At 44.0% G+C, this 27,407-nt stretch overlaps 1 protein-coding gene across 1 annotated transcript in view; it reads left to right on the top strand.

Annotated features, from left to right (window-relative positions):
* The first annotated feature begins 7,151 nt into the window (after window positions 1-7,151).
* Window positions 7,152-27,407, top strand: part of cers1 (ceramide synthase 1) — a 58,604-nt gene continuing 38,348 nt past the window's right edge. The window contains exons 1-2 of the mRNA XM_048560208.2: window positions 7,152-7,478; window positions 7,924-8,184. Coding sequence (XP_048416165.2) covers window positions 7,936-8,184 — 249 coding nt within the window. The 5' untranslated portion in view covers window positions 7,152-7,478; window positions 7,924-7,935. The remainder of the gene's footprint in view (window positions 7,479-7,923; window positions 8,185-27,407) is intronic.

Genomic DNA, 27,407 nt, shown 5'->3' with positions numbered 1-27,407 from the left:
TTCTATTTGTTTACGCATTATTTAGTGAGCGTGTGTGTGTGTGTGTGTGTGTGTGTGTGTGTGTGTCACAAAATTTGGGATGCGCTTGTATCTTTAGGTGTTTTTACAGCTTTGAAAAAGGCACTTTGGCCCATTGAGACTGTATCAACCATCTCACATTTTAATCCCATTTTCCAAACCTTAGCCTGTAGGCCTGTGGTCTTGATTGTTATGGTGTTTCAAGTGCTCGACCAAATATTTCTTTAATGTACTGATGGGTCCTGCCTCCACTAGCCTATCAGGCTGTGAGTTTCAGATAACCACTCCTCTCTGATTCTTGTTTTCCCTCAAATTCCCCCAAATCTCCAGCTCCTTAGCTTAAAATTGTGCCCGTGGTTATTAACCTCTCTTCCAAGGGGAAAGATTTCTTCCATTTTCCCCATCTCTCTCCCTCATAACATTTAAGCACATCAATTAGATCACCCCTCAGCCTTCTCTGCTGATTGTATGTCCCACATGAGTCAGTTAAGATCATAAAACCACAAAAAATAGGAACAGGGGTAGACTGTTCAGCCCCATGGGTCTGCTCCGCCATTCAGTGGAATCATGACTGATCCAATATTCTTCATACCCACTTTTCTACATTTTTTCCATCACCCTTGATTCCCCGAGTGAATCAAAAATCAAATATCTAAGCTTTAAATATGCACAAGGACTTTGCCCCCACAGCTGTCTGTGGCAAAGAGCTCCAAAGACTCACAATCCTCTGAGAGAAGAAATTCCTCCTCCCTCAGGCTTAAGTTGATGTCCCTTTATTCTGAGACTTTGTCCTCTGGCCCTAGACTGTCCCTTGAGGGGAAACATCGTCTCAACATTTACCCAGTCCAAGCCCCTTAGGAATTCTATATGTTTCAATGAGATCACCTTCATTCTTCTAAACTCCAGTGAATAGAGTCCCAACATGTTTGGCTTTGCTCATTGGTCAATCCTTCTATACGGTGGATCATCCAATAAACATTCCCTTAACTGTCTTCAATGAAATAATATCTTTTCTTAAATAAAAGGCCTAACGCAGCTCACAGTACTCCAGATGAGGTCTCACGAGCACCTTATACCACCTTTTCCAAGATGGCAGCAGAGTGGAACGCTTTAGCTGAAACTCGTCTGCACCATCCACTCCCTTTCTTTTGATTTCTTTTTCTTTTTCCCTCTTTTGTATTTTATTTTCTCCTCCTCTTCTCCCTTCCTAGCCTCAGAACTCCCGGCCTTGGAACTCTTGGCCTCTGACCTCACTGCATCAGAGCTCTCAGGGTCAGAACTCCCAGCCTCAGCACAGGCCTGACCTAGCAGCTTCTTAGCACAGTATGCGGTCTCTTGGTGCAGCGTGGCAGTCTGCCAGCCCAACATAGCATCCTCATGGCCTGACATGGTGATTTTCCCAGTGGTCCAGTATCATGGTCTTTGGGTGGTACATGGCATTCTCATGGCCTGGCATGATCTCGTCATGGACTTCCGGCCTTGAGGTGATACCAGAGCAGTCTCTGGGCCGTGTGAACCCTGAGGTGAAGACCTGCATGGCCTGGAGTCAAGGCCCAGTGTGGACTGGAGACTAGGAACCAGCATGGATAAGGTCAGAATACCTTTGTTCTAAACATTTTTCCTCCATTTTTAAAATTTATTCCTAAGATCTGCAATCCTGGACTTTCTTGCTTCTCAATTTTCCAGGAAGTGTAACTGAAAAAGCTGTGCCTAGGGACTGTTGTACCTAACATGGCGCTGTACGTGGTGACTTGTACAATTTTCACTGCTCTCATTTGAGTACAATAAAGCTAATTCTAATTCTACATTACATTGGACTTCCCTCTTCTTATGCTCCAAACCCCTTGAAATAAGAACCAACATCCCATTAGCCTTCCTGATTACATGCTGTGCTAGCTTTCTGCATTTCATGCACAAGTCCTTCTCTTTTGCAGTTTTCTGCAGTTTTTTCTCCATTTAAAACCAATTCTGTTCTTTTTTTACTATACTCCAGCTTCAATAAAATAACCTTTCATTTTGATTAATTCAAGGAGGTCTGTCTTGTGTGTTGTTTATAGCTGTAATGAGTGTTCAGGTGTACATTGAAATGGGAAAACAACTGCTGCTTATTAAAGATTCAAAACTCTGTTATACCAACCCTAGGAGTGAGGAGAAAGGATTTACTCACCTCTTTGACTGGGATATAACATCCTGACAGTATTGTCTGAATTACTTCTTCTACACATTTTAACTCTGTGCCCAACCCTGTGAGCCTTAATTTCTCACAGTTTTAAAAGAAAAATAATGTGCATGCTTGTCATACAGAACATATTTAACCGTAAATGTCGATGTCTGTTCAAATACAATGATGCAGTTCAGTAAAGTACATTAAATGTAGCACTTCTGACATGGCAAAGCACTTACAAATGTATGATCACAACTGAGGTTCTATCATATAACAGCCAAACTGAGTTCAGCAAATGAGGGATTGACTGGATAATCTTGCTGAGTAATCCTCAGCCTTCGCCACCTTGAAGGACAAGGGCAGCAGCTGCTTGGGAGCACCATCTCCATGTTTGCACCATTCTGTCTCATAAATACATTGCTGCACCTTCACTGCCAGTTCCAAATCCTGGAACTCCGACCCTAACAGCCTCACCACACAGATTGCAGCAGTTCAAGAAAACAACTCACCTGATTGGTGGTATAGCGGAGAGTGAAGGAGGTCATCTAAGATTATAAAGATATCTTGGTCAATTGGAACAATGGGCTGAGGAGTGGCAGATGGAGTTTAATCTGGATAAAACTGAGGTATTGCATTTTGGTAGAACAGACAAGAGTAAGACTTATATGATTAATGGTAGGGCCCTGGGTCGTGTTGTAGAATAGAGAAACCTTAAGGTTCAGGTGCATAATTTGTTGAAATTTGCATCACAGGTAAGCAGGGTAGTTAAGGAGGCATTTAGTGCACTTGTCTTCATTGCTCAGACCTTTGAGTATAGGAGTTGGGATGTCACGTTGAAGTTGTATAGGGCATTAGTGAGGCCTCCTCTGGAGTACTGTATGCAGTCCTGGTTGCGTTGTTATTAGAAAGGATATTATCAAATTGGAGAGAGTTCAGAAAAGATTTACCAGGATGTTGCCAGGAATGGAGAGTTTGAGTTATAAAACTAGGCTGAATAGACTGGGACTTTCTTCACTGGAGTGTTGGAGGTTGAAAGGTGACCTTGTAGAGGTTTATAAAATCATTACAGCCATAGATATGGTGAATAGCAAGAATCTTTTCCCTAGGGTTGGGATTTCAAGGCCAGGGGCATATTTTTAAGGTGGAAGGAGAAAGTTTTAAAAAGGACAATGAGGGGCAAGGAAGTGGTGAATGTGGGTACAGTTACAATGTTTAAAACACATTTGGATATGTACATGAATAGGAAATGTTTGGTGAGATATGGGCCAAAAGCAGGCAAGTGGGACCAGTTTCATTTGGGACTGTGCTTGGCCAGACCAGTTGGACTGAAGGGTGTGTTTCGGTGCTGGAAGACTCTATACTTCTATGTTTCTGCTGGTTGAGAGATAAATAAATATTACCCAGAATACTGGAGACCTCCCAGCTCTCTTCATTGGTGGGATCTCCTGTGCAGCCAGACCCCTCATCAACAGCTCCCATCTCTGACAATGCAGCGCTCTTCTGTCGCTGTATTAATGTATGAGGAACTATAGTGGTGCTTTGAACAACCTGCCCCTAAGATGCTACTTGGCCTGCTGTGTTCATCCAGCTCCACACCTTGTTATCTCCAATTCTCCAGCATCTGCAGTTCCTACTATCTCTGATAACATTTGCAATTCTGAGCAATTGAGCCAAGCTGACAAGCTTTCAGTGGAGGGGTTAGGAGTCTCTTGTGGGACTATGGTAGTATTTCTATCTCAGCGCTAGGACAGCTGGGTTCAACTCTGGACGTGTACAACAGTCTGTCTATACAGGTTGATTAAAAATAATTCCTGCCAAAGGAGTATATATGGTACATCATTCCCTGCTGTGGCCAATCAGATAGTTAATAGAAAGGGCAGGAACTTGTGACACAGTGGTAACATTGTTATCTCTAGGTCAGAAGAACTGGGTTCAATTCCCATCCCCTCCCCTGGAGGTGTACTGTAAGATATCTAAACATGATACAAAATATTTAAAAATAATTTTTAGTAAGTGTTTTGAGGTGTTGTGGTAGATGCCCTACCTCTGGGCCAGAAGACTTGGTTTCAAGCCCACCTGCCCTAGATTTGCATTGTAGTATGGTGAAACAAGAACTTTACAATATAAAGAGGAAGATAAATTAATACTGATCAAATAGTAGGACTGATTCCTAACAAGTCCTCAGACTTGGGTAGCATGGTGGCTCAGTGCTGTCTCACAGTGCCGGGGACCCGGGTTTGATTCCAACTTCGGGCAACTGTCTGTGTGGAGTTTGCGCATTCTCCCCGTGTTTGCGTGGGTTTCATCTGAGTACTCCAGTTTCATCCCACAATGCAAAGATATGCAGGTTAGGTGGATTGGCCATTGTACATTGTCCATAGTGACCAGGGATGTGTAGGCTAGGTGGATTAGCTATGGGAAGAATGCAGGCTCACAGGGATAGGGTAGGGGTCTGGGTGGAATGCTGTTTGGAGGGTCAGTGCAGACTCATTGGGTCAAATGGCCTGCCTCCACACTGTAGGGATTCTATGTCCTATGAAATCTACGCCCACTATTTAACTCAGCAAAGCTGCCTGGATAGTTGATGTGGAAAATGACATAGTAATGGATCCTGTCTTTGAGCAGTGGATGCTTCAATTATAAGTGAGTATGCAAAGAGTGGCCTTTATAACTTCATCACATTTGGCTGGCTTTAAGTTTTGCCCCAACCAAAAGGAAGACACTCAAAGATGTCAAGACAAGACAATTCATGTGAGCTGAAAATTTATTTAGAAAAAGACATCAATCGATTCAGAATCAGAATAATCAACTGGCAGATTGCAGAATTCAATGAGGAAAGAACACAGCTGGGGATAGATAGATTGGAACCAAAGGTTGATGAGAAAAACTGTAGCTTAACAATGGGCTACTTCAAAGTGGACATGATCTGGTCAAATTGAGATATGTCACATCAAAAGGGAAAGGTGGGACAAAAAGACAAGAATTAAGTTAATGAAGAAAATGTGTGATTATGAATCCTGTTGCGAACTAAGCTGAATACGGAAGGTTAAGAAGGGAGAGGAAAAAGGAAATGCAAGAAGCATAGAGGGATTAAAATCAAATCTGGCAGCTAAGATAAAAGGAAATCTTCTCTAAGCACATCAGCCGTGAAAGGGTGGTAAAAGGAGAAGCAGGCTCGGTTAAGGATTTATGCTCAAAGGCAATGCAGGACGCAAAGCAGCTAAACTGTGCACAGCAAGATCCCACAAATGTCATATAATCCTTACAGAGCGAAAAGAGGCTATTTGGCCCATTGAGTCTGTACCAACCCTCTGAAGATCATCCTATCCAGACCCAGCTCCCTCTGTCCCATGATCCCACAATTACCCAAGCTTAAACCACCTATTCCTGCACATTGCTGGACACCACAGGGTAATTAACATGGCCAATCCACCAAACCTACACATCATTGTGACTGTGGGGGGAAAACTGGATCACTTAGTAGAAACACACCCAGACACAGGGAGAACATGCAAATTCCACACACTTACCCAGGGCTGGAACTGAACCCAGCGCTCTAGCACTGTGAGGCAGCAGTTCTAACCACTGACACACCATACCAGCCCTTTTTCCCCCAATAGGATCCCTACAGAGACTGGAAAGAGGACATTTTGCCCATTGGGTCCACAGTGACTCTCTAAAGTACATCCTACCCACATCCAGCTCCATATCCTATACCCTGTAACCCTGCATTTCCCCTGGCTAACCCATCTAGTCTACACATCCCTGAACACTATGGAGCAGTTTACCATGGCCATCCACCTAACCTATACATCTTCGGACTGTGGGAGGAAACTAGAGCACCTGAAAGAAACCCCACACAGCGATGGGGAGAACACGCAAACCACGCACAGATAATCACCAAGGCTGGAATCAAACCTGAGTCCCTGGCACTGTGGCTCAGCAGAGCTAACCACTGTGCCACTGTGCCACTCCTAATTGAATTCAAATTCCACCATCTGCTGTGGCAGGATTTGAACCTGGATCCCCAGAACATTAGCTGAGTTTCTGATTTTTTAATCGTTAAATTATACTTTATTCAGAAAAATAATTTTTATGTACTTACACAGTTACTAAAGCAGTTCGATTCTGCATATGGGGAACACGCAAACATTAGGGTTTGACTTTATAGTTGCAAACGAACCAAAGGCATTTCATAATTATGCAAGATGCTACCTACATGCATTTGAGGTACGTGGGGTGCGATATGGGCTCTCATTGTACTTTGGCAGAAAGACCTTCGATGGTGGTCTTTTGCCAGTGCACCTTAGCACTAGACATGCCCACGAGTTTCTAGACTTTTATTCCAAAATATACTTTATTTATAATAATCTTTATAAACGCGCACAGTTACAAAAGGAGTTCGATTCTGTACAATTCTAGCATACCATCGCCTCCCTGATCAGTGTTTAGATCATGCTCAGATAGTGCTCAGATAACTCGTTTTTGTAAATGTTGACTGAACGATAGAATCCAGGACATAACTCCCTTTCCCTTCTTGAAAATAGCGCCTTGGAATCTTTCGCATCCCTTTGAGCGAGCAGATTTAAAATCTTATCCCAAACCCCACAGTGAGACAGTGCAGCCCTCCTCCAGCATTGCGCGGGGCGGAGTGTCAGCCTCGCTCAAAAGGAATAGTTTTTGTTTTGCAAATAATTCTCCCACTCTCTCTTCCCAATCTGCGGGAAAACAGCGAACTGATAGAAGGGTCTCGCTCTACAACTCCGTGGCGTGTGAACAGTTCAAATTCACCAGGATGTGTTACGAGTGATTTTTTAAAAAATACAGAAATTGCTGGAGAAACTCAACGGACCTGGCAGGATCTGGAGAGAAGTCGAGCTGTGCGCGCTGACTTCTTCAGAGGCAGTAATTACAGCTAATAAGGCCGCCCTCCCCCCCATCCCCCCCGCCATAAGATTGTAATGTGTGTGTTGTGAAGCAATTCAGTGAGGTAAGGTTTCAGAGCTGTCAAATGGATAGTCACATGGCTCTGAAGTCTTGCGGTTTCGCTGTGAATCTTTCTATTGCAGTAGGCGGGTCTGAGTGTCATCTGAATGTGAGCAGATTGTAAAGGAGAGGTCACTCTGCTTTCTACTAGAGGAGTGTGTGAGAAAAGAAACGTGCCTAGCCTGTCAAATCTGTCTGTTTGTGCTTGGGATCCAGTGAGGGGTGACACACTGCAGCAAGTGGCGAGCAGGGGATTGTAGAGACCAGAATTTCCGGGTGAAACTGACACAGGAACAGGTGAAATTGAACGGTACGGAGAGAGAGAGAGAGAGAGAGAGAGAAGGGGCAGGCGAGAATCAGAGAGAACTGGGCCCGCGAACCCGAGTAACATCAGATCAGCGACCGAGCCGATCGCCCTCATGAATAATTCATGAGGCGGGAGATCTCTCAGCCCTCGCTCGATCTTGCCTGGTGGAGGCGTTGAATGGTTTGTATCGAGATGATGGCTCGATTCATAAACCGATCTGCCGGCAGCAATACCCCCAGCAGCTACTTTGTAGCCCGCAGTTAATCAATAATTACATTGTTTCAAGCTGGAAGAGGCAGACACATTGTTTCTGTTCAAACCCCCGGGGAAAGCCTCGCCACTTTCTGGCTCGGTTCTGTGGAGGGGCTTGCACAGCGTTTCTGAGTTCACTCTTTTTTTCTAATTGATCGGGTTTTTTTTCTCTTGGCGGGGGGAGGGTGGGCTGCAGGATTGACGTTCAATGGAAGCGGAGGTTCAGCAGCAGGTTGTCACGATGGTACAGCCTATGCCTGGATATGGCGAGCTGCTGGAGAAAGGCTTCTCCCGGATGAACACTGCGATCGCTGAGTGCACGGACTGCGGCTTCGAGCTCTCCAAAAGGACCCTACTGGAGAATGCGTCCCTCACCGTAACCGAGGGGTTTTTGTTCCTGATTTGTGCCGTGGCCTGGACTCTCCTTCGGAAGGCTGCTTCGCGTTACCTTTTTCAGGTTAGTGTGCGTATATTGGTTGGATATCTGTTAGCTCTTACTAAGAAAACGTACCGAACATGTGTTAAAACACACTATTAAAACTCTGCAATCTATCTATTTCTTTCTGACACCCCTATCCTCTCTCATCTCCGCTCTGCTATTCCATCTCCTCACTCGCACCTCTAATTTTTACATGTGTGTATACACAACTCTCTCTGTCTAAATATTCTGTCTTCTCCTTCCTCTTCATAGATTTTATTTATATATTACCAACAATTAATTATCGTATAGATATAGTCCATTTAACTTTTCTATCCAGATATGCGACGTGATTGATTATAAATCCTGTACGTAAGTTATTTCATTTAAAATTTGAATTGAATCATTTATAGATAACTGTCAATTACGGACAATAATGCAATACTTTAGAATTTAATTTGACCGATCTTGGTCCCTATTTTTAGGCACAGTGTAATACACAAGACTAAGCAGTGAATGTATTGGGGCGATTTCAGTCTGTTTGGTTGAAATGGGCCTTGGACTGAGATTCACTCATGGCCTTGTTCCATGCATCTCATTCGTTAAAATAAAGCTGCGTGTGTTGGAATGGGCTTATGAGTCAGTGTCTTCCCTGATGTTGGGTACTTAGTTTGTATGCCGCCCACTAAGCTGTGGCAAACTTGGCCTTTCAGGTTCTTGGCAGGTAGGCGTTGACTGAGAGATGTTTGTGGAGGGTCCTGTCATGTGATTCAGTGGCCCTGAGGAATTTTTCAGTGATGGTTTCAAATTTCAGAAGGCAAATTGTTGTGGACGATATCAGACTTAAGATCTGCAATGGGCTCTGTAACTGTACAGTACTATGGGATAATGCTCATGTGGTAGTGTGTTTGCCTCAGCCAGGAGGTCTGGGTTCAAGCCCCCCATTCTCCCTGGGGTAAGAGATAACATTCCTGAACAGGTTGACTGGACAATATCTACAATGGGCAGGAAAGTAAGGTGGGAACTGATGTATAGAGTAATAAATAGTGAGGTAAATGTTGACAATTTTTTTTCCCTTTAGTGTTGTTTACGCTGCCAATTATTCTATGTCATGCTTCGATGTGTTGAACAATTTGAGTGTCCCACAATGCCCAGAGACAGTTTCTTTTTAAATCCTTACAAATATTGCCAGCATTTCTGTCCCGCAATCTAATGTTGATCTTGCTTTTGTGAACCTTCTTTGCAGCCCTGGCTTTACTTAGGTACATGTGAGTATAACAATAAATCAAACCAATCACCCACAACAATCAGTTCAGCATGATTTTGTAGATGATGTTAGTTGAGGGAAGAATGTTGGCCAGGATGTTGAGAAAGTTTTTGGCTCATCTTCAGATTACGAGCCATATGTCTTTAACATCGACCTGAAGCAACATCATAAACAGATTGTGGGAAAGATGCACTGCAGGAAAGCTTCAAGGCTCCTTCAACAGTACCTTCCAAACCCACAATCTCTCCCACCTGGAAAGACAAAGTTGTCAGAAACATGGGAACACCACCCCACAAGGTCCCCTCTAATCTTCCACTCTGCCTTGGAGCTATATCGCTAACTTTTTGATGTTGCCAGTTTCAAACCCTATAAATCCATTCCCAACAGTATTGAGGATGACCCAAGGACTGCAGCAGTTTAAGAGGGCAGCTCATTACCCTGTCATGGGCAAATAATAATTGGCAACAAATGTTTAACATGTTAACATTGGCATCCTGTGAATGAATTCGAAAATGAAAGGTTTATTTAGAGGCTTAATTGAAGGCAGGCAATTCCAACAGAAAGTGTTTATTGCTCATTTTCTCTGCTCTCAGCTTGAATGATGCAACTTTCACTGGGAAAGTTGCAGTCGGAGCTAACCGCATCTTACCCAATTAACTCTTTAATGACTGCATCATGAATGTCAGTAAAATATTCAATTTTGGAGAGTAACAGGACAAAACCCAAATTTTTCTCTTCAGCTAAAGTTCATATATGGATGATTTCCAGTCAGTGTTAAGGAAATAGAAGGTTTGGGTCAGTCCGCACATCACTGCCAATTCAGCAGATTGTCTTTTTGAAAACTAAAGACTGTGGGATCTTGCAAAATAGCTGTGGAATTACACCAGTGACTACACTTCAATAATTCACTGTTAATTGCTTTGGGATGCTCTGAAATAGTGAAAGGTGCTATATAAGTGCAAGTCTCTCTCTTTGCTCTTTTTTCTCTTTCTTTCTGTTTCTCTTGTTTTCTTTCTTTGTTTTTTTTTCTCGTTCTCTTCTTTATTTGTTCTTTTCTTATTTTTTTCATTCTCTTCCTTAATCATCCTTATCCTGCTGAAAAGGGTCCAAAAATATCAAGAGATAACAAAGTGTGGAGCTGAACGAGCCCAGCAGGCCAAGCAGCATCTTAGGAGCACAAAAGCTGACGTTTCAGGCCTAGACCCTTCATCAGAAAAGGGTCTCTGCCCGAAACGTCAGCTTTTGTGCTCCTAAGATGCTGCTTGGCCTGCTGTGCTCATCCAGCTCCACACTTTGTTATCTCGGAATCTGCAGCTCCCATTATCTCCAAAAATATCAAGGTTGTAATTGATCACAATGAGCTGCTCCCTTTCCACAAATTCACCAATGCCTGATTACATCCTTATCATGTTTTCTTCTTAAAATCTTCACAGCTCATTTAAAAGTACAGTGTCAGAAATATAACGTGAAAATGGTACAAAATCAAAAATACACCGGATGAGAATGTTAAAACCTAGTTGACTGGGAGCTCGACAGGAAATATACACTCATTCATGCTTGATAAGCACTTTGTCTATTTAAAGACAGTGATGAGTTGAGTGTTGAAACAGGCCTTTCGACCCAAATGGTGCATGATGTCCTACATGAACTTTATTTCACCCTCTGTCATTCTGCCCTATCAGCATAACCTCCTATTCCTTTCACATTCATGTATCTATTTAGATTAGCATAGAAGATATACTTAAGGTCATCACATAATGAACAAAGACCAAGGTGGGAAGAAATTTTATTTTAAACCCTGAGCATTCATTTGGTACAACCAGGGACACTGATGGAAATTGAACAAAAAATCATATTAAACGTAATACATAATGTGAGGCCTCTTTTGGAAGACTGTTTCCAGCTCTGGTTGCCCAGTTTTGGGAAGGATATTATCAAGCTGGAGAGGGTTCAGAAAAGATTTTCCAGGATGTTGCTGGGTATGAAAGGTTTGAGTGATAAAGAAAGGCTGGATAGACTGGGAGAGATAACAAGATGTTGAGCTGGATGAATACAGCAGGCCAGACAGCACCAGAGGAGCAGGAAAGCTGACGTTTCGGGTCTGGACACTTCTTCAGAAATGGGGGAGGGGAATGGGACTCTGAAATAAATAGACATTGTGGGAGAGGTGGATGGAAGGTGGATAAAGGAGCAGATAGGTGGAGAGGAGACTCACAGGTCAAGGAGATATACTTAAGGTCATCACATAATGAACAAAGACCAAGGTAGGAAGAAGTTTTATTTTAAACCCTGAGCATTCATTTGGTACAACCAGGGATACTGGTTGCAAAATGGCTGCTGAATTACACCAGTGACTACAGTGACCAACCCTCGTCCTGAAGGAGGAGAATGGAGCCAGTAAAGGTGAGTGTAGGTGAGGGGGTTAGGATGAGAGTTGGTCAGTCAAGGGAAGATGGACAGATCAAGGAGGCAGGGATGAGGTTGGTCGGTAGGAGGTGGGGGTGGGGGTTGGTCAGTGAGGTGGGTGAAGCAGATAGGTGGGAGAAAAGACGGACAGGTCAAGGAGGCGGGAAGGAGTGGGGCTGGTTTTTGGATGAGGTCGGGGGTTTTCATTGGAGCAGAGGAGGTTGAGAGGCGACCTGTTAGAAGCTTATAAAATAATAAGGGATGTAGAGGAGTTAATGGTAGTTGTCCTTTCCCTAGGATGGGGGATTTCAAGACGAGGGGGCACATTTTTATGGTGAGAGGAGAGAGATTTAATTAAGACATGAGACGCAATTTTTTTACACAAGAGGGTGGTTCATGTGTGGAACTAACTTCCTGAGGAAGTGGTGGACGCAGCTACAATCACAACATTTAAGAGGCATTTGGGTTGATACATGAATAGGAAAGGTTTGGAGGGATATGGGCTGGTAGCAGACAGGTGGGACTAGTTTAGTTTGGGATTATGTTTGGCATGAACTGGTGGAACCGAAGGTTCTATTTCCATGCTGATGACTCTCAGACTCTATAAACGTAAGTTCAAAACAAGTTAAAATATTCATAGGTTTGACAGAAAGAGAAAGTTTCCCAGTTGCACCAATTACAATGGACAGAGTAACTTTTTCTCCTTAAGGAGAAAAAAACCTCTTCTGTTCTTTATCAAGCTGTTCACTATCAAAGTTGTGGTTGCAGTATGCACAGTCTATGGAACACACTGCAATTTTTCACTAAGGTGGCTTCAATAGCTTATGAAGGGAGATTATCTCTGTGGATGGCAATGTAAAAATAGGAGCAGGAGAAGGCCATTTGGCCCATCAAGGGCACTCAGCCATTCAGCAAGATCACGGCTGGCCATCTTAAGGCCATACTCCCATTGTCTCTCCATATCTCTTGACACTGTTAGCCTCTAGAAATCCATTTATTTCTAAAATATATTCTGTAATGTGGCCTCCACAGCCTTCTATGTCAGAGAATTCCACAGTTCACAACACTCTGAGTGGAGAAGTTTCTCCTCAGCTGTGTCTGAAATGGCCTAAGCTGTATCCTCAGATAGTAACTTCTTACTCTGAACCCTACCCCAGCCAGGGAAGCATCAACCCTACATCCAGTCTGTGCGGCTCTGTCAGGGTTTTGTACGTTTTACTGAGATCTTTTCTCATTCTTCTAACTTCCAATAAATACAGGCGCAGTCAGCCCAGTCGGTCCTCATACAAAAAACCTACCATCCCAAAAATCAGTCTGGTGTAGCTTTAGCTGCAATATTTTGGAAACTCCATTGCTTTCAATTTCCATTCAATATTCTGCACCATTCTAATTTGTGATTACATTTGCTGAAATCCTTTGATCTTCACTAGCTCAGTGTCCTGGAATTATCTACCTAAATGTACTGACATAGTAGTGAAACTTGCAGAGGCCCACTACTTTCTCAGAATGACTAACCATGGAAATAAATACAGATTCAGCAATGTTACCCACATCCTGTACACTGAAAGAAAGTCCTCCAGATTCCCACAGTGCTTCAGACAGTGGACATCTTTGGTCACTTAACTATGCAGGAAACACAACTGAAAATTCGAGCACCATATGTTGGACATTTTGATCAGAAAGTGAATTTGCATTTATATAGTCTTTCATAAATCCTCTGCTAACAAAGTCCTTCTTTTGAAGTGTTACAATGTAGAAAACACCGTGCACAGCAAGATCTCACCTATAGTGACATGAGTTTTTGATGATAATTGAAGTGTAAAATAACTGGCCAGGACACTGAGGCAAGCTGTGCCAATGGGACCGACAGGATCTGGGAATAAGCTGGCATTCAAAAAATGGTACCTCTGACAAAGCAGTCCTCCCTCTGTCTTCCGCTGGAATGATGTGAAGGGGCCGGTGTTGGACTCAGGTGGACGGGGTCAGAAATGACGTGATACCAGGTTATAGTCCAAAGCTTTTCGAAAGTTCCTGTTTTGAAATAAATCTGTTGGACTATAGCCTGGTGTTGTGTGACTTCTGACCTTCTACACCAGAATGTCAATCTAGATTTTGTCTCTTATGTAGGGGTTAAAGATACAACCTTCTGATGTAGAAGCATTATTTTCCTTTGTCACTTACTTTGCTAGCAACAGCTGGCTTGATAAATAGAAAAATGCACATAATGAGTTAAAATACTATCATACGGGTAAAAACATATATTATAAATGAAAGGCAGAAGGTCAAGATTGACAGTGAACAAGGTGAAGGGGACAAACTGTAAATCACAAGTGTGAAAAGACTCAGAACTTTCAGACTGGATAGAATGAAGAGCCAGTTAATGTGTGAGCCAATCATCTCTCTACAGTCCCAGCATCCTGGGAATCTGTTCTTGCTTGGCTGTGTGCAATTAACACATGAGAAGCAGTGTTGCTGGGGTTACTTTAATCCTGTTGAGAAGTGATAGCCTGCCAGGTGCATATTTGATGATTGCTGAGGATTGAGAGGTGTTCTGCTGCAGTTTGTGAATTATATGATGGGAACCAAAATTGTAGTTTGAGTATAGAGATGGGAACCAAAATTGTAGTTCGAGTATAGAAAAGGTTGAGATTAGGGAGGTCCGAAATAAAGTTTCAGGGACGCAAGATGGCACCGGCAAGCAAGAAGTTGGTTTGAAGTATGCCTACTTCAACGCCAGGAGCATCCGGAATAAGGTGGGTGAACTTGCAGCATGGATTAGTACCTGGGACTTCGATGTTGTGGCCATTTCGGAGACATGGATAGAGCAGGGACAGGAATGGTTGTTGCAGGTTCTGGGATTTAGATGTTTCAGTAAGAACAGAGAAGATGGTAAAAGGTGGGGGAGGTGTGGCATTGTTGGTCAAGGACAGTATTACAGTTGCAGAAAGGATGTTTGGGGACTCGTCAAGTGAGGTAGTATCGGATGAGGTGAGAAGCAGGAAAGGAGAGGTCACCCTGTTGGGAGTTTTCTATAGGCCTCTGAATAGTTCCAGATATGTAGAGGAAAGGATAGCAAAGATGATTCTCGATAGGAGTGAGAGAGACAGGGTAGTTGTCATGGGGGTCTTCAACTTTCCAAATATTGACTGGGAACACTATAGTTCGAGTACTATAGATGGGTCAGTTTTTGTCCAGTGTGTGCAGGAGGGCTTCCTGACACAGTATGTAGATAGGCCAACAAGGGGCGAAGCCACATTAGATTTGGTACTGGGTAATGAGCCTAGCCAGGTGATAGATTTGGAAGTAGGTGAGCACTTTGGTGGTAGCGATCACAATTCTGTTATGCTTACTTTAGTGATGGAAAGGGATAGGTGTATACCACTGGGCAAGAGTTATAACTGGGGGAAAGGCAATTACGATGAGATTAGGCAAGATTTAGGGAGCATAGAATGGGGAAGGAAACTGCAGGGGATGGGCACATTAGAAATGTGGAGTTTATTCAAGGAAAAGCTGCTGTGTGTCCTAGATAAGTATGTACCTGTCAGGCAGGGAGGAAGCTGTAGAGCGCGGGAGCCGTGGTTTAAAGAAGTGGAATCTCTGGTCAAGAGGAAGAGAAAGCTTATATTAGGATGAGATATGAAGGCTCAGTTAGGGCACTTGAGGGCTACAAGGTAGCCAGGAAAGACCTAAAGAGAGAGCTCAGAAGAGCCAGGAGGAGACATGAGAAGTTGTTGGCGGATAGGATCAGGGTAAACCCTAAGGCTTTCTATAGGTATTTAAGGAATAAAAGAATGACGAAAGTAAGATTAGGCCCAATCAAGGATAGTAATGGGAAGTTGTGTGTGGAGTCAGACGAGATAGGGGAAGCACTAAATGAATATTTTTCAACAGTATTCACTCTAGAAAACGACAATGTTGTCGAGGAGAATACTGAGATACAGGCTACTAGATTAGGTGGGATTGAGGTTCACAAGGAAGAGGTATTAGAAATTCTACAGAGAGTGAAGATAGCTAAGTCCCCTGGGCCAAATGGGATTTATCCTAGGATCCACTGGGAAGCCAGGGAGGAGATTGCTGAGCCTTTGGCATTGATCTTTAACTCGTCATTGTCTACAGGAATAGTGCCAGACAACTGGAGGATAACAAATGTAATTCCCCTGTTCAAGAAGGGGAGTAGAGACAACCCTAGTAATTATAGACCAGTGAGCCTTACCTCAATTGTTGGTAAAGAGTTGGAAAAGGTTATAAGAGATAGGATTTATAATCATCTAGAAAAGAATAAATTGATTAGGGATAGTCAGCACAGTTTTGTGAAGGGTAGGTCGTGCCTCACAAACCTTATTGAGTTCTTTGAGAAAGTGGCCAAACAGGTAGATAAGAGTAAACCAGTTGATGTGGTGTATATGGATTTCAGCAAGGTGTTTGATAAGGTTCCCCACAGTAGGTTATTGTACAAAATGCGGAGGAATGGAATTGTGGGAGATATAGCAGTTTGGATCGGAAATTGGCTTGCTGAAAGAAGACAGAGGGTGGTAGAACATAGAACATAGAACAGTACAGCACAGAACAGGCCCTTCAGCCCACAATGTTGTGCCGACCATTGATCCTCATGTATGCACCCTTAAATTTCTGTGACCATATACATGTCCAGCAGTCTCTTAAATGACCCCAATGACCTTGCTTCCACAACTGCTGCTGGCAACGCATTCCATGCTCCCACAACTCTCTGCGTAAAGAACCTGCCTCTGACATCCCCTCTATACTTTCCTCCAAACAGCTTAAAACTATGACCCCTCGTGCTAGCCATTTCTGCCCTGGGAAATAGTCTCTGGCTATCAACTCTATCTATGCCTCTCATTATCTTGTATACCTCAATTAGGTCCCCTCTCCTCCTCCTTTTCTCCAATGAAAAGAGACCGAGCTCAGTCAACCTCTCTTCATAAGATAAGCCCTCCAGACCAGGCAGCATCCTGGTAAACCTCCTCTGAACCCTCTCCAAAGCATCCACATCTTTCCTATAATAGGGCGCCCAGAACTGGATGCAGTATTCCAAGTGCGGTCTAACCAAAGTTTTATAGAGCTGCAACAAGATCTCACGACTCTTAAACTCAATCCCCCTGTTAATGAAAGCCAAAACACCATATGCTTTCTTAACAACCCTGTCCACTTGGGTGGCCATTTTAAGGGATCTATGTATCTGCACACCAAGATCCCTCTGTTCCTCCACGCTGCCAAGAATCCTATCCTTAATCCTGTACTCAGCTTTCAAATTCGACCTTCCAAAATGCATCACCTCGCATTTATCCAGGTTGAACTCCATCTGCCACCTCTCAGCCCATCTCTGCATCCTGTCAATGTCCCGCTGCAGCCGACAACAGCCCTCTACACTGTCAACGACACCTCCGACCTTTGTGTCGTCTGCAAACTTGCTGACCCATCCTTCAATCCCCTCGTCCAAGTCATTAATAAAAATTACAAACAGTAGAGGCCCAAGGACAGAGCCCTGTGGAACTCCACTCACCACTGACTTCCAGGCAGAATATTTTCCTTCTACTACCACTCGCTGTCTTCTGTTGGCCAGCCAATTCTGTATCCAAGCAGCTAAGTTCCCCTGTATCCCATTCCTCCTGACCTTCTGAATGAGCCTACCATGGGGAACCTTATCAAATGCCTTACTGAAGTCCATATACACCACATCCACAGCTCGACCCTCATCAACTTTTCTAGTCACATCCTCAAAAAACTCAATAAGGTTTGTAAGGCATGACCTACCCCTCACAAAGCCGTGTTGACTGTATTTGATCAAGCCATGCTCTTCCAGATGGTCATAAATCTTATCCCTCAGAATCCTTTCTAACACCTTGCAGACGACAGACGTGAGACTTACCGGTCTATAATTGCCGGGGATTTCCCTATTTCCTTTCTTGAAGAGAGGAATTACATTTGCCTCTCTCCAGTCCTCAGGTACGACTCCAGTGGAGAGCGAGGATGCAAAGATCTTCGCAAGTGGCGAAGCAATTGCATTTCTCGCTTCCCAAAGCAGCCGAGGACAAATCTGATCCGGGCCTGGCGACTTGTCAATCTTAATGTTTGACAAAATTTTCAGCACATCAGCTTCGTCTATCTCTATCCATTCCAGCATGCACACCTGCTCTTCAAAGGTTTCATTCACTACAAAGTTTGTTTCTTTCGTAAAGACAGAAGCAAAAAACTCATTTAGGGCTTCCCCTACCTCCTCAGGCTCCACACACAAGTTCCCTATGCTATCCCTGATCGGCCCTACTCTTTCTTTGACCATTCTCTTATTCCTCACGTAAGTGTAAAATGCCTTTGTGTTTTCCCGGATTCCTTCTGCCAAGCCTTTCTCGTGCCCCCTCCTGGCTCTCCTCAGACCATTTTTGAGCTCCTTCCTTGCCTGCATGTAATCCTCTCTAGCTGAACTTGACCCTAGCTTCCTCCACCTTATGTAAGCTACCTTCTTCCTTTTCACTAGAAGCTCCACCGCTCTCGTCATCCAAGGTTCCCTAATCTTACCCCTTCTTGCCTGTCTCAGAGGGACATATTTACTCATCACTCCCAACAACTGTTCCTTAAACCGTCTCCACATGTCGATAGTTCCCTTACCATGGAACAACTGCTCCCAGTCCATGCTTCCTAACTCATGTCTAATCGCATCATAGTTTCCTCTTCCCCAATTAAATATCCTCCCATTCTGCCTAATCCTCTCCTTCTCCATAGCTATGTAGAATGTGAGGCAGTTATGGTCACTATCACCAAAATGCTCTCCCACCACAAGATCTGATACCTGCCCCGGCTCGTTTCCGAGCACCAAGTCTAGAATGGCCTCTCCCCTCGTCGGCCTGTCAACGTACTGCGTTAGGAAACCCTCCTGAACACACCTTACAAAAACAGCTCCATTCAAATCTTCTGCTCTAAGGAGGTTCCAATCAATATTAGAAAAGTTAAAGTCACCCATTACAACAACCCTACGTCGTGCACACTTTTCCAAAATCTGTCGACCTATGCTTTCTTCAATCTCCCTGCTGCTATTGGGGGGCCTGTAGTAAACCCCTAACGAGGTGACTACTCCCTTGCTGTTCCTAATTTCCACCCATACTGACTCAGTAGGCAGATCTTCCTCGACAAAGGAAGCTTCTGTAGCTGTGATACCCTCTCTGATTAGTAGTGCTACACCCCCTCCTCTTTTTCCCCCCTCCCTATTCTTTTTAAATGTTCTAAACCCTGGAACATCCAGCAACCATTCCTGCCCATGAGAAACCCATGTCTCTGTTATGGCCACAACATCGTAGCACCAGGTACTGATCCATGCTCTAAGTTCATCACTTTTATTCCTGATACTCCTTGCATTAAAGCAAACACACTTTAACCGATCCCTTGGTTCCTTCCCAGGAAAATCCTTCCCACTAGCTGGTCTACCTCTTGCTACTGCCTCACCTGCATCAACGCTCACCTCTGGTATACAGCTCAGGTTCCCACCCCCCGCCATACTAGTTTAAACCCTCTCGAACTACTCGAGCAAACCTTCCACCCAGGACATTGGTCCCCTTCCAGTTCAGATGCAACCCGTCCTTCTTGTACAGGTCCCACCTTCCCCAGAAGGCATCCCAATTATCAACATATCTGAAGCCCTCCCTCCTACACCAGCTGCGTAGCCACGTGTTCAGCTGCGCCCGCTCCCTGTTCCTCACCTCACTATCTCGTGGCACCGGTAGTAAACCAGAGAACACTACTCTGTTCGTCCTGCTCTGCAGCTTCCATCCTAACTCCCTGAAATCACTTTTTATATCCTCAAACCTATTTCTGGCTATATCATTTGTGCCAATATGTAACACGATTTCTGGCTGTTCGCCCTCCCCTTTTAGAACTTTATACACCCGATCGGAGACGTCCCGGACCCTGGCACCAGGGAGGCAACATACCTTCCGGGAATCCCGATCTTGCCCACAAAATCTCCTGTCGATTCCCCTAACTATCGAGTCCCCTACCACGAGTACTTTTCTATTCTGTAGTTGATGGGAAATGTTCATCCTGGAGACCAGTTACTAGTGGTGTACCGCAAGGGTCGGTGTTGGGTCCACTGTTGTTTGTCATTTTTATAAATGACCTGGATGAGGGTGTAGAAGGATGGGTTAGTAAATTTGCAGACGACACTAAGGTCGGTGGAGCTGTGGATAGTGACGAAGGATGCTGTAGGTTGCAGAGAGACATCGATAAGCTGCAGAGCTGGGCTGAGAGGTGGCAAATGGAGTTTAATGAAGACAAGTGTGAGGTGATGCACTTTGGTAGGAGTAACCAGAAGGCAAAGTACAGGGCTAATGGTAAGATTCTTAGCAGTGTAGATGAGCAGAGAGATCTCGGTGTCCATGTACACAGATCCTTGAAAGTTGCCACCCAGGTTGACAGGGCTGTTAAGAAGCATACAGAGTTTTAGCTTTTATTAACTGAGGGATAGAGTTCCGGAACCAAGAGGTTATGCTGCAGCTGTACAAAACTCTGGTGCGGCCGCACTTGGAGTATTGCGTACAGTTCTGGTTACCGCATTATAAGAAGGATGTGGAAGCTTTGGAAAGGGTGCAGAGGAGATTTACTAGGATGTTGCCTGGTATGGAGGGAAGGTCTTACGAGGAAAGGCTGAGGGACTTGAGGCTGTTTTCATTAGAGAGAAGAAGGTTGAGAGGTGACTTAATTGAAACATATAAAATAATCAGATGGTTAGATAGGGTGGATAGGGAGAGCCTTTTTCCTAGGATGGTGACAGTGAGCACGAGGGGGCATAGCTTTAAATTGAGGGGTAAAGATATAGGACAGATGTCAGAGGTAGTTTCTTTACTCAGAGTAGTAAAGGAATGGAACGCTTTGCCTGCAATGGTAGTAGATTCGCCAACATTAAGTACATTTAAGTCGTCATTGGATAAGCATATGGACGTACATGGAATAGTGTGGGTTAGATGGGCTTCAGATCGGTATGACAGGTCAGCACATCGAGGGCCGAAGGGCCTGTACTGTGCTGTAATGTTCTATGTTCTATGACTGTTTTCTTGCCCATCCTCAGTAGACCATAGGGAAGCTGGTTGTTAACCATCTTCTTAAACAGCTGTGGTCCTTGGGGGAGTGGTGCAAGGACGTGCAGTGCTGTTAGGGTGGGATTTTGTCTGAGACTGTTCCACTGGTTGATGTATTGCAAAGTTGGTGTGGTGCTTGTGTGAGAGGTAAATTTTGAGATGGTGTTCTTCCTGTTGTGTCTACTGCCCTGTTGCAGAGTCATTTGCTGCTCACGAGGAGGTTGCTGAGCCCACCATAAGGCCATTGGACTTTAGAGCAGAAGTAGACCATTCAGCCCATCAAGCTTGTTCTGCTATTCAGTGAGATCATCCCCAATCTGATTATCTACATCTCCACTTTGCTGCCTTTTCCTCATAATCCTTCATTCCTGTACTGATTATAAATCTGTCTACCTCAGCATTTAGCATACTTAGTGCCCAGCCTTGACAGCACCCTGTGGTAAAGAATTCCACAGATTCACCACCCTCTGCAAGAAGGCACCCTCTTCATCTGTCACTTAAATGTGTGACCCCTTATTCTGAGATTATACCCTTTGATCCTCCCACAAAGGAAGCAACCTTTCTGCATTGACCCTGTCCAGCCTTCTAATAGTTCCATCTGTTTCAAGGCTACCTCTCATCCTTCAGAGCTCTTTGAATAGGTTGGGTCTGTACTCACTTTCCTCATAAGAAAATTCCTCCTTGCCCAAAATCAGCTACAGAATATAGAACATCAAACAGTACAGCACAGCACAGGCCCTTTGGCCCACAATGTTGTGTGGACTTATTATCCTGCTCTAAAACAAAATACCCTGCATACCCTGCATTTTACTATCCTCCATGTGTCTATCCAAGAGTCACCTAAAAGTCTCTAAAGTATCTGACTCCACTACCATTGCCAGCAGCGCATTCCACATGCCCGCCACTCTGTATGAAGAACCTACCTCTGACATCTCCCCTATACCTTCCTCCAATCACTTTAAAATTATGCCCCCTCGTAAAGGTCATTTCCACCTTGGGAAAAAGTCTCTGACTATCCATTCTATCTATGCCTCTCATTATCTTGCACACCTCTATCAAGTCACTTCTCATCCTTCTTCACTCCAATGAGTAAAGGTCTGTAACCCTCAACCTTTCCTCATAAGACCTGCCCTCCAGTCCAGGCAGCATCCTGGTAAATCTCCTGTGCACCATCTCTAAAGCTTCCACATCTTTCTATAATGAAGTGATCAGAACTGAACACAATATGCCAAGTGTGGTCTAAACAGAGTTTTATAGAGCTGCAGCATAACCTCATGGCTCTTAAACTCAATTTCCCTGCCTATGAAAGCCAAGACACTTTATGCCTTCTTTCCAACTCTATCAACTTGGGCAGGAACTTTGAGAGATCTATGGCCGTGGACCCCAAGATTCCTCTGTTCCTCCACACTGTCGAGAATCCTGGAACTAGTTTCCTTTCTCTGGACTGCCTCCAATGCCAGTGTATTGTTCCTCACTGCTCACCATATTCCAGATGTACTTTAATTACTGAGTTAGCAATACCTTCCTGTTTTTATATTCCGTTCAGTTTGATATAAACATTCCATTTGCCTTCCTGCTGAACTTGTATGCTAGCTTTTTGTGATTCATGCACATGGACTCCAAAATCTGCGCTGCAGCTTTCTGCCATCTTTCTCTATTTAAATAATATTCAATTCTTCTATTCTTAACATCAAAGTACATAACCTCACGTTTTCCTACATTATATTCTATCTGCCAAGTTTTTGCCCCCTCACTTAGCCTGTCATTATCCCTCTGTAGACTCTTTTTGTATCATCCTCGCCACTTGCTTTCCCACCTATTTTTTGTGATATCTGCAAACTTGGCTATAGTACACTCACTTCTTTCTTCTAAGTAATTAATTTACAAAGTAAATAATTGTGTCCCAGTCTTGATCCCGTGGCGCCCCACTAGTTACAGGTTACCATTTTCAAAATGCCTTCCTTTATCCCAACTGTCTGTCTTCTATTAGTTACCCAATCCTCCATCAATGTTAACTTATCTCACCCAACACCATGGACTCCATACCAGGTCCCTGGACCACTTCCTCACTCAACTCCCTGCAGGTTAATTCTCTTCCAATGTCATTGTAGTTGGTGGAGGTCATGGTGTTGGGAGAAGCTGTTGGAGAAACCTGAAGAGTTCACTGTAGTTCATTCAGTCAATGGCCCACCCTGCTATCAAGATGCGTTAGTGGTGGAAGGTTAGGAAGTTGAAGTTCATGTTGTTCCAGCAGACTGCTTGTGATGACCTTCTTGAGAGTTGTTGCAGCTGTAAGCGCTGGCACAGAAATCACATTCATTTGAAGAAGTGGCAGCATTGAAAAATTGTTAAACACATCAAGAAATTAAACTGCCAAACATTCCTGCCTAGCTTCTGTGTAACAGAGGTGCGTCTAAGGATTCTGATTACCACTGCCCGAGATTGCTGACACCCCTGGGGATTTCTGGTTTGTTCCTGACCTTTGGGTAACCCGGCTGTCTCCATCCTATTCAACTCTGTCCTTGACCAATGATCACAAGGCACATGCACAACCCAGTTGTGTTGGGTGCACTCAGCAGGAGATATTTTATATATGTGCACAAATTTACATCTATTAACTTTGAATCTGGCTTGGCTGAGCATGATGAGAAGAGAAATGAATGGTTTGCTATTTTTCTTTTAGAGTTGATCAGCACAAGAGGTCTTTCAGCCCATCATGCCTCCCTCTGATCTTTAGCAAATGCAATCCTATTAGCCTCACTTCCTCTCTTTCTCTAAAGCTCAGCACTTTTTCCAATCCCTTTTGAATACTGTCATTACTCCTGCTTCCATCTTCTTTTCCAGGCAGAAGATTTGTACTTTAGCAACTTTGTCTTTTAAAAACAAATCTTCTCACCTCCAGCAATTCCTTTGCCAATTATCTTAAATCTATCTCTTTTGGTTTCCAATCATCAATTCTTAAAATAGGAAATGTGTGAATGTTCAGACATGGAATTTGAATCTGGTTTTTATACTCTGCCAGCCGAGCAGCAGTGGTCTTGCACAAACAGCGTGAAAGCCAAGTGTAATCTTGAGGTAGAAGAAGATTGGACTTGAAGGGAATAATTGGGCTGTGGTTACCATGTTAAAGTCATAATATTCTGTTCCACAAGACCTCTGAATGTTTGGGAGACATAATTAAACTTCTCTTTGCATTATCAAGCTGAAAAGCTGCTACTTGTGGGAGGTTGTAATTATAGCATGACAGGTGTACATGGGCATATAACACTGAAGCTTCCTCCACTACATTTCTATTGGAGATTATTAATCCAAAATCAGGGCAGGATGTGTCTCGGGAAACAGATTACCTGTACATTAAAGTTGCGAACCATTTTAACTCCCCCTCCCATTCCTCAGATGACATGTCCATCATGGGCCTCCTGCAGTGCCACAATGATGCCACCCGAAGGTTACAGGAACAGCAACTCATATTCTGCCTGGGAACCCTGCAGCCCAATGGTATCAATGTGGACTTCACAAGCTTCAAAATCTCCCCTCCCCCCGCTGCATCCCAAAACCAGCCCAGCCTGTCTCTGCCTCCCTAACCTGTCCTTCATCTCACCTATCCCTTCCTCCCACCTCAAGCTGCACCTCCATTTCCTACCTACTAACCTCATCCTGCCTCCTTGACCTGTCCATCTTCCCTGGACTGACCTATCGCTTCCCTACCTCCCCACCTATACTCTCCTCTCCACCTAGCTTCTTTTCCCTCCATCTTTGGTCCGTCTCCCCCTCTCTCCCTATTTATTCCAGTTCCCTCACCCCATCCCCCTCTCTGCTGAAGGGTCTGGGCCAGAAATGTCAACTTTTGTGCTCCTGAGATGCTGCTTGGCCTGCTGTGTTCATCCAGCTTCACACTTTGTTAATCTGTACATAGCTATTCCCTTCTCTACCTGTCATGTTCGAGTGTTTGAACTGGGGCTCGAGTTCTACCGACTCAGAAGTGCAAGTGTGACCAAGACTGACACCCAAGATGGTATTCACATTGTTGCTACTCTGTGAAATGGGGAAAAACAAATTCTACGGGCAGATCCTGGCACCCTTTGAGCACCAATGTTATTGAGATTAGGGTCCTCAGGAATAGTGGGAGCACCATGAGCAACAGTAGAGGAATTCCTGTAATTTATGACCTCCGTTGTAAATTTAAAACTATAACATTCATCTGTACTTTAGGTGAAGTGTGCTAGTATCCCTGTTCTCATTTATATTACATACCAGATCAATAATTCTATTTCATTTTTTAAAAGTTTTCCTCCTGTGGGCAGTCAGGGCTTTTCATGTTCAGGTTTTCTGAAGCTGTTTGAAGTTGAAAGGGGTACATTATGGTAAAGGATAAAAGATACTCCAAGCACATGATGGGACGTTCTTCATCATATCAGAGATCCGGCTGTGCTTTCTGAGTCCTGCAGCCTCGGATACCAAAACCTGTAAATAAAGAGTACTTCAAAGAGGTATGTGTTACAGGTAGGACGGTGTAGAGAATGGGTTTCTCCAGAAAATTATGTGTGATCTGATATGCAAATGATGTATAGACTAATTGGTGTATTGTGTTGTGTGTGTTGGTTTTTGCCAGAACTATCTGTAATGTCTTGAGTAGCTTACGGCTACCAATTCTTTTGAGCTGATATTAATCTAATATATTGATCCTGAGTTGGGAAGGATGTCCATACGGCAACCTAGGCTGAAGGTAGGCTCAATCTTAACAGTAAATAAGTTTATTATATGTTAGTAAGAGAAGGGACAATGGCGTGGTAGTAATGGTCTCTGAATTACTAATCCAGTGACAAGCCTAAAGTTCCGGCAGTGAGGTAGAGGTCGGGGGTGGGGTGGGGCTAGGTTTCAAATCCCACAGATTTGACAGAGGGTTAAATTTGAATTCAATTTCATAGAATCATAAAATTCTTGAAGTGTGGGAACAGGCCATTCAGCCCATCAAACCCTCTTTGCCTCACCAAACAGCATCCCACTCAGACCGGCCTCGCTACCCTTTCCTGCATCTCCCATGGTTAATCCATCTAATCTGCACATCCCTGGATGCCATGGGCAATTTAGCATGGCCAATCTGCCTAACCTGCACATCTTTTGGACTGTGGGAGGAAAGCAGAGCACCTGGAGGAAACCCACACAGACACGGGTGGGGAGTGTGCGAATGCTACACAGACAGTTGCCCAAGGCTGGAATCGAACCTGGGTCCCTGGTGCTGTGAGGCAGCAGTGCTAATCACTGAGCCACCGTGCTGCAATTGTAAGTTAGCCCAATGATAACCAAAGAACCACTGCTGATTGTCGTAGAAATCTAACTCGTTCACTAATGCCCTTTAGGGAAGAAATTCTGCTATCCTTACTTGATCTGTGACTCCAGACCCACAACAATGTGGCTGAGCCACAACTGCTGGTGGGCAATTAGGGATGGGTAATAAATGCTGGCCCAACCAGTAACACTACATCCCATGATCAACTTTTTAAGAAACGTAATAGCCAGTTATGTTACATCTGAGATGCATGACGGTCTCTTGTGAAACATCAATCTCAACTTAAGAGTTCACATTACAGCTCCTAAAAGGTCCTTGCACAGCATTGGTAACAAGGACAGAATGTGAACAACTCTCAGGAAAACATGGACCTCCTTCCAGAACACCTGGTGGCCTGTGGTTTAGTCTGTGATGTCAGTAAACCCTTCCCTGTACGAACAAGTTTGTACAATATATTCTTTGGTACAAAGTACCGAAAGGGTTCTGCATTGTTGGAGGTAGTGTATATCAGTTGAACTGTTTAACTGAAACCTCCCTGGATCTCTGATGGGTATAAAAGATTTCATGGCACTATAACATAACAGCAAGGCAGGCTTCCCCAGCATGATACCCGTCTTTAACTCTCAACCAGCATTGTTTATGGGAAGTGGGCGAGGGCCAGCATTTATGGAGTGTCCCTGAGAGACATTAAGAAGGCAGTGGTGAGCTGCCATCCTAGTCACTGCAGTCTGTGGTGTGTAGGTCTAGCCATACAGCTGTTACAAAGGAAGTTCTAGCCACTAATCACATTGTTGGAGGAGCTGTCAGTAAGGATACTTCATTGGCTGTATATTGTATTTTATATGGTCTGTTGTCTCTTTGCATATGAAAAGAACTGACTCAATATGAACATATTTCAGTAAGATTTACAACTACATGTCAGAAGTTTTGTAGGAAATGAATTCATTCCCGAAGTGATTCCGTGATTAGGCCCAAATTACATTGTTTGTTTTTGACTTGTTTCCTGAAGCTTGGTAAATGCTAATCAGGCCACTTTACAGTGCTCAACTCCAAATTGCCAGAGAACATGGGGTGATGGCTTGCACTACTGCCATGTTAATGGTGACCATGCATTGTCAGGAGTTTCTGGATTAGGACTCAGCACCGATGTAGGATGGGCCTGACTGTTCCTTCTCTTGCTGGCTTTTGCAGTGTGAGGAGATTTCCCAGGCAATGT

This window comes from Stegostoma tigrinum, chromosome 30 (genome assembly GCF_030684315.1).
Source record: "Stegostoma tigrinum isolate sSteTig4 chromosome 30, sSteTig4.hap1, whole genome shotgun sequence".
NCBI classification, from domain to species: domain Eukaryota; kingdom Metazoa; phylum Chordata; class Chondrichthyes; order Orectolobiformes; family Stegostomatidae; genus Stegostoma; species Stegostoma tigrinum.
Note: the sequence above shows the minus strand (reverse complement) of the source record. Positions and strands in the feature narration are given on the sequence as shown.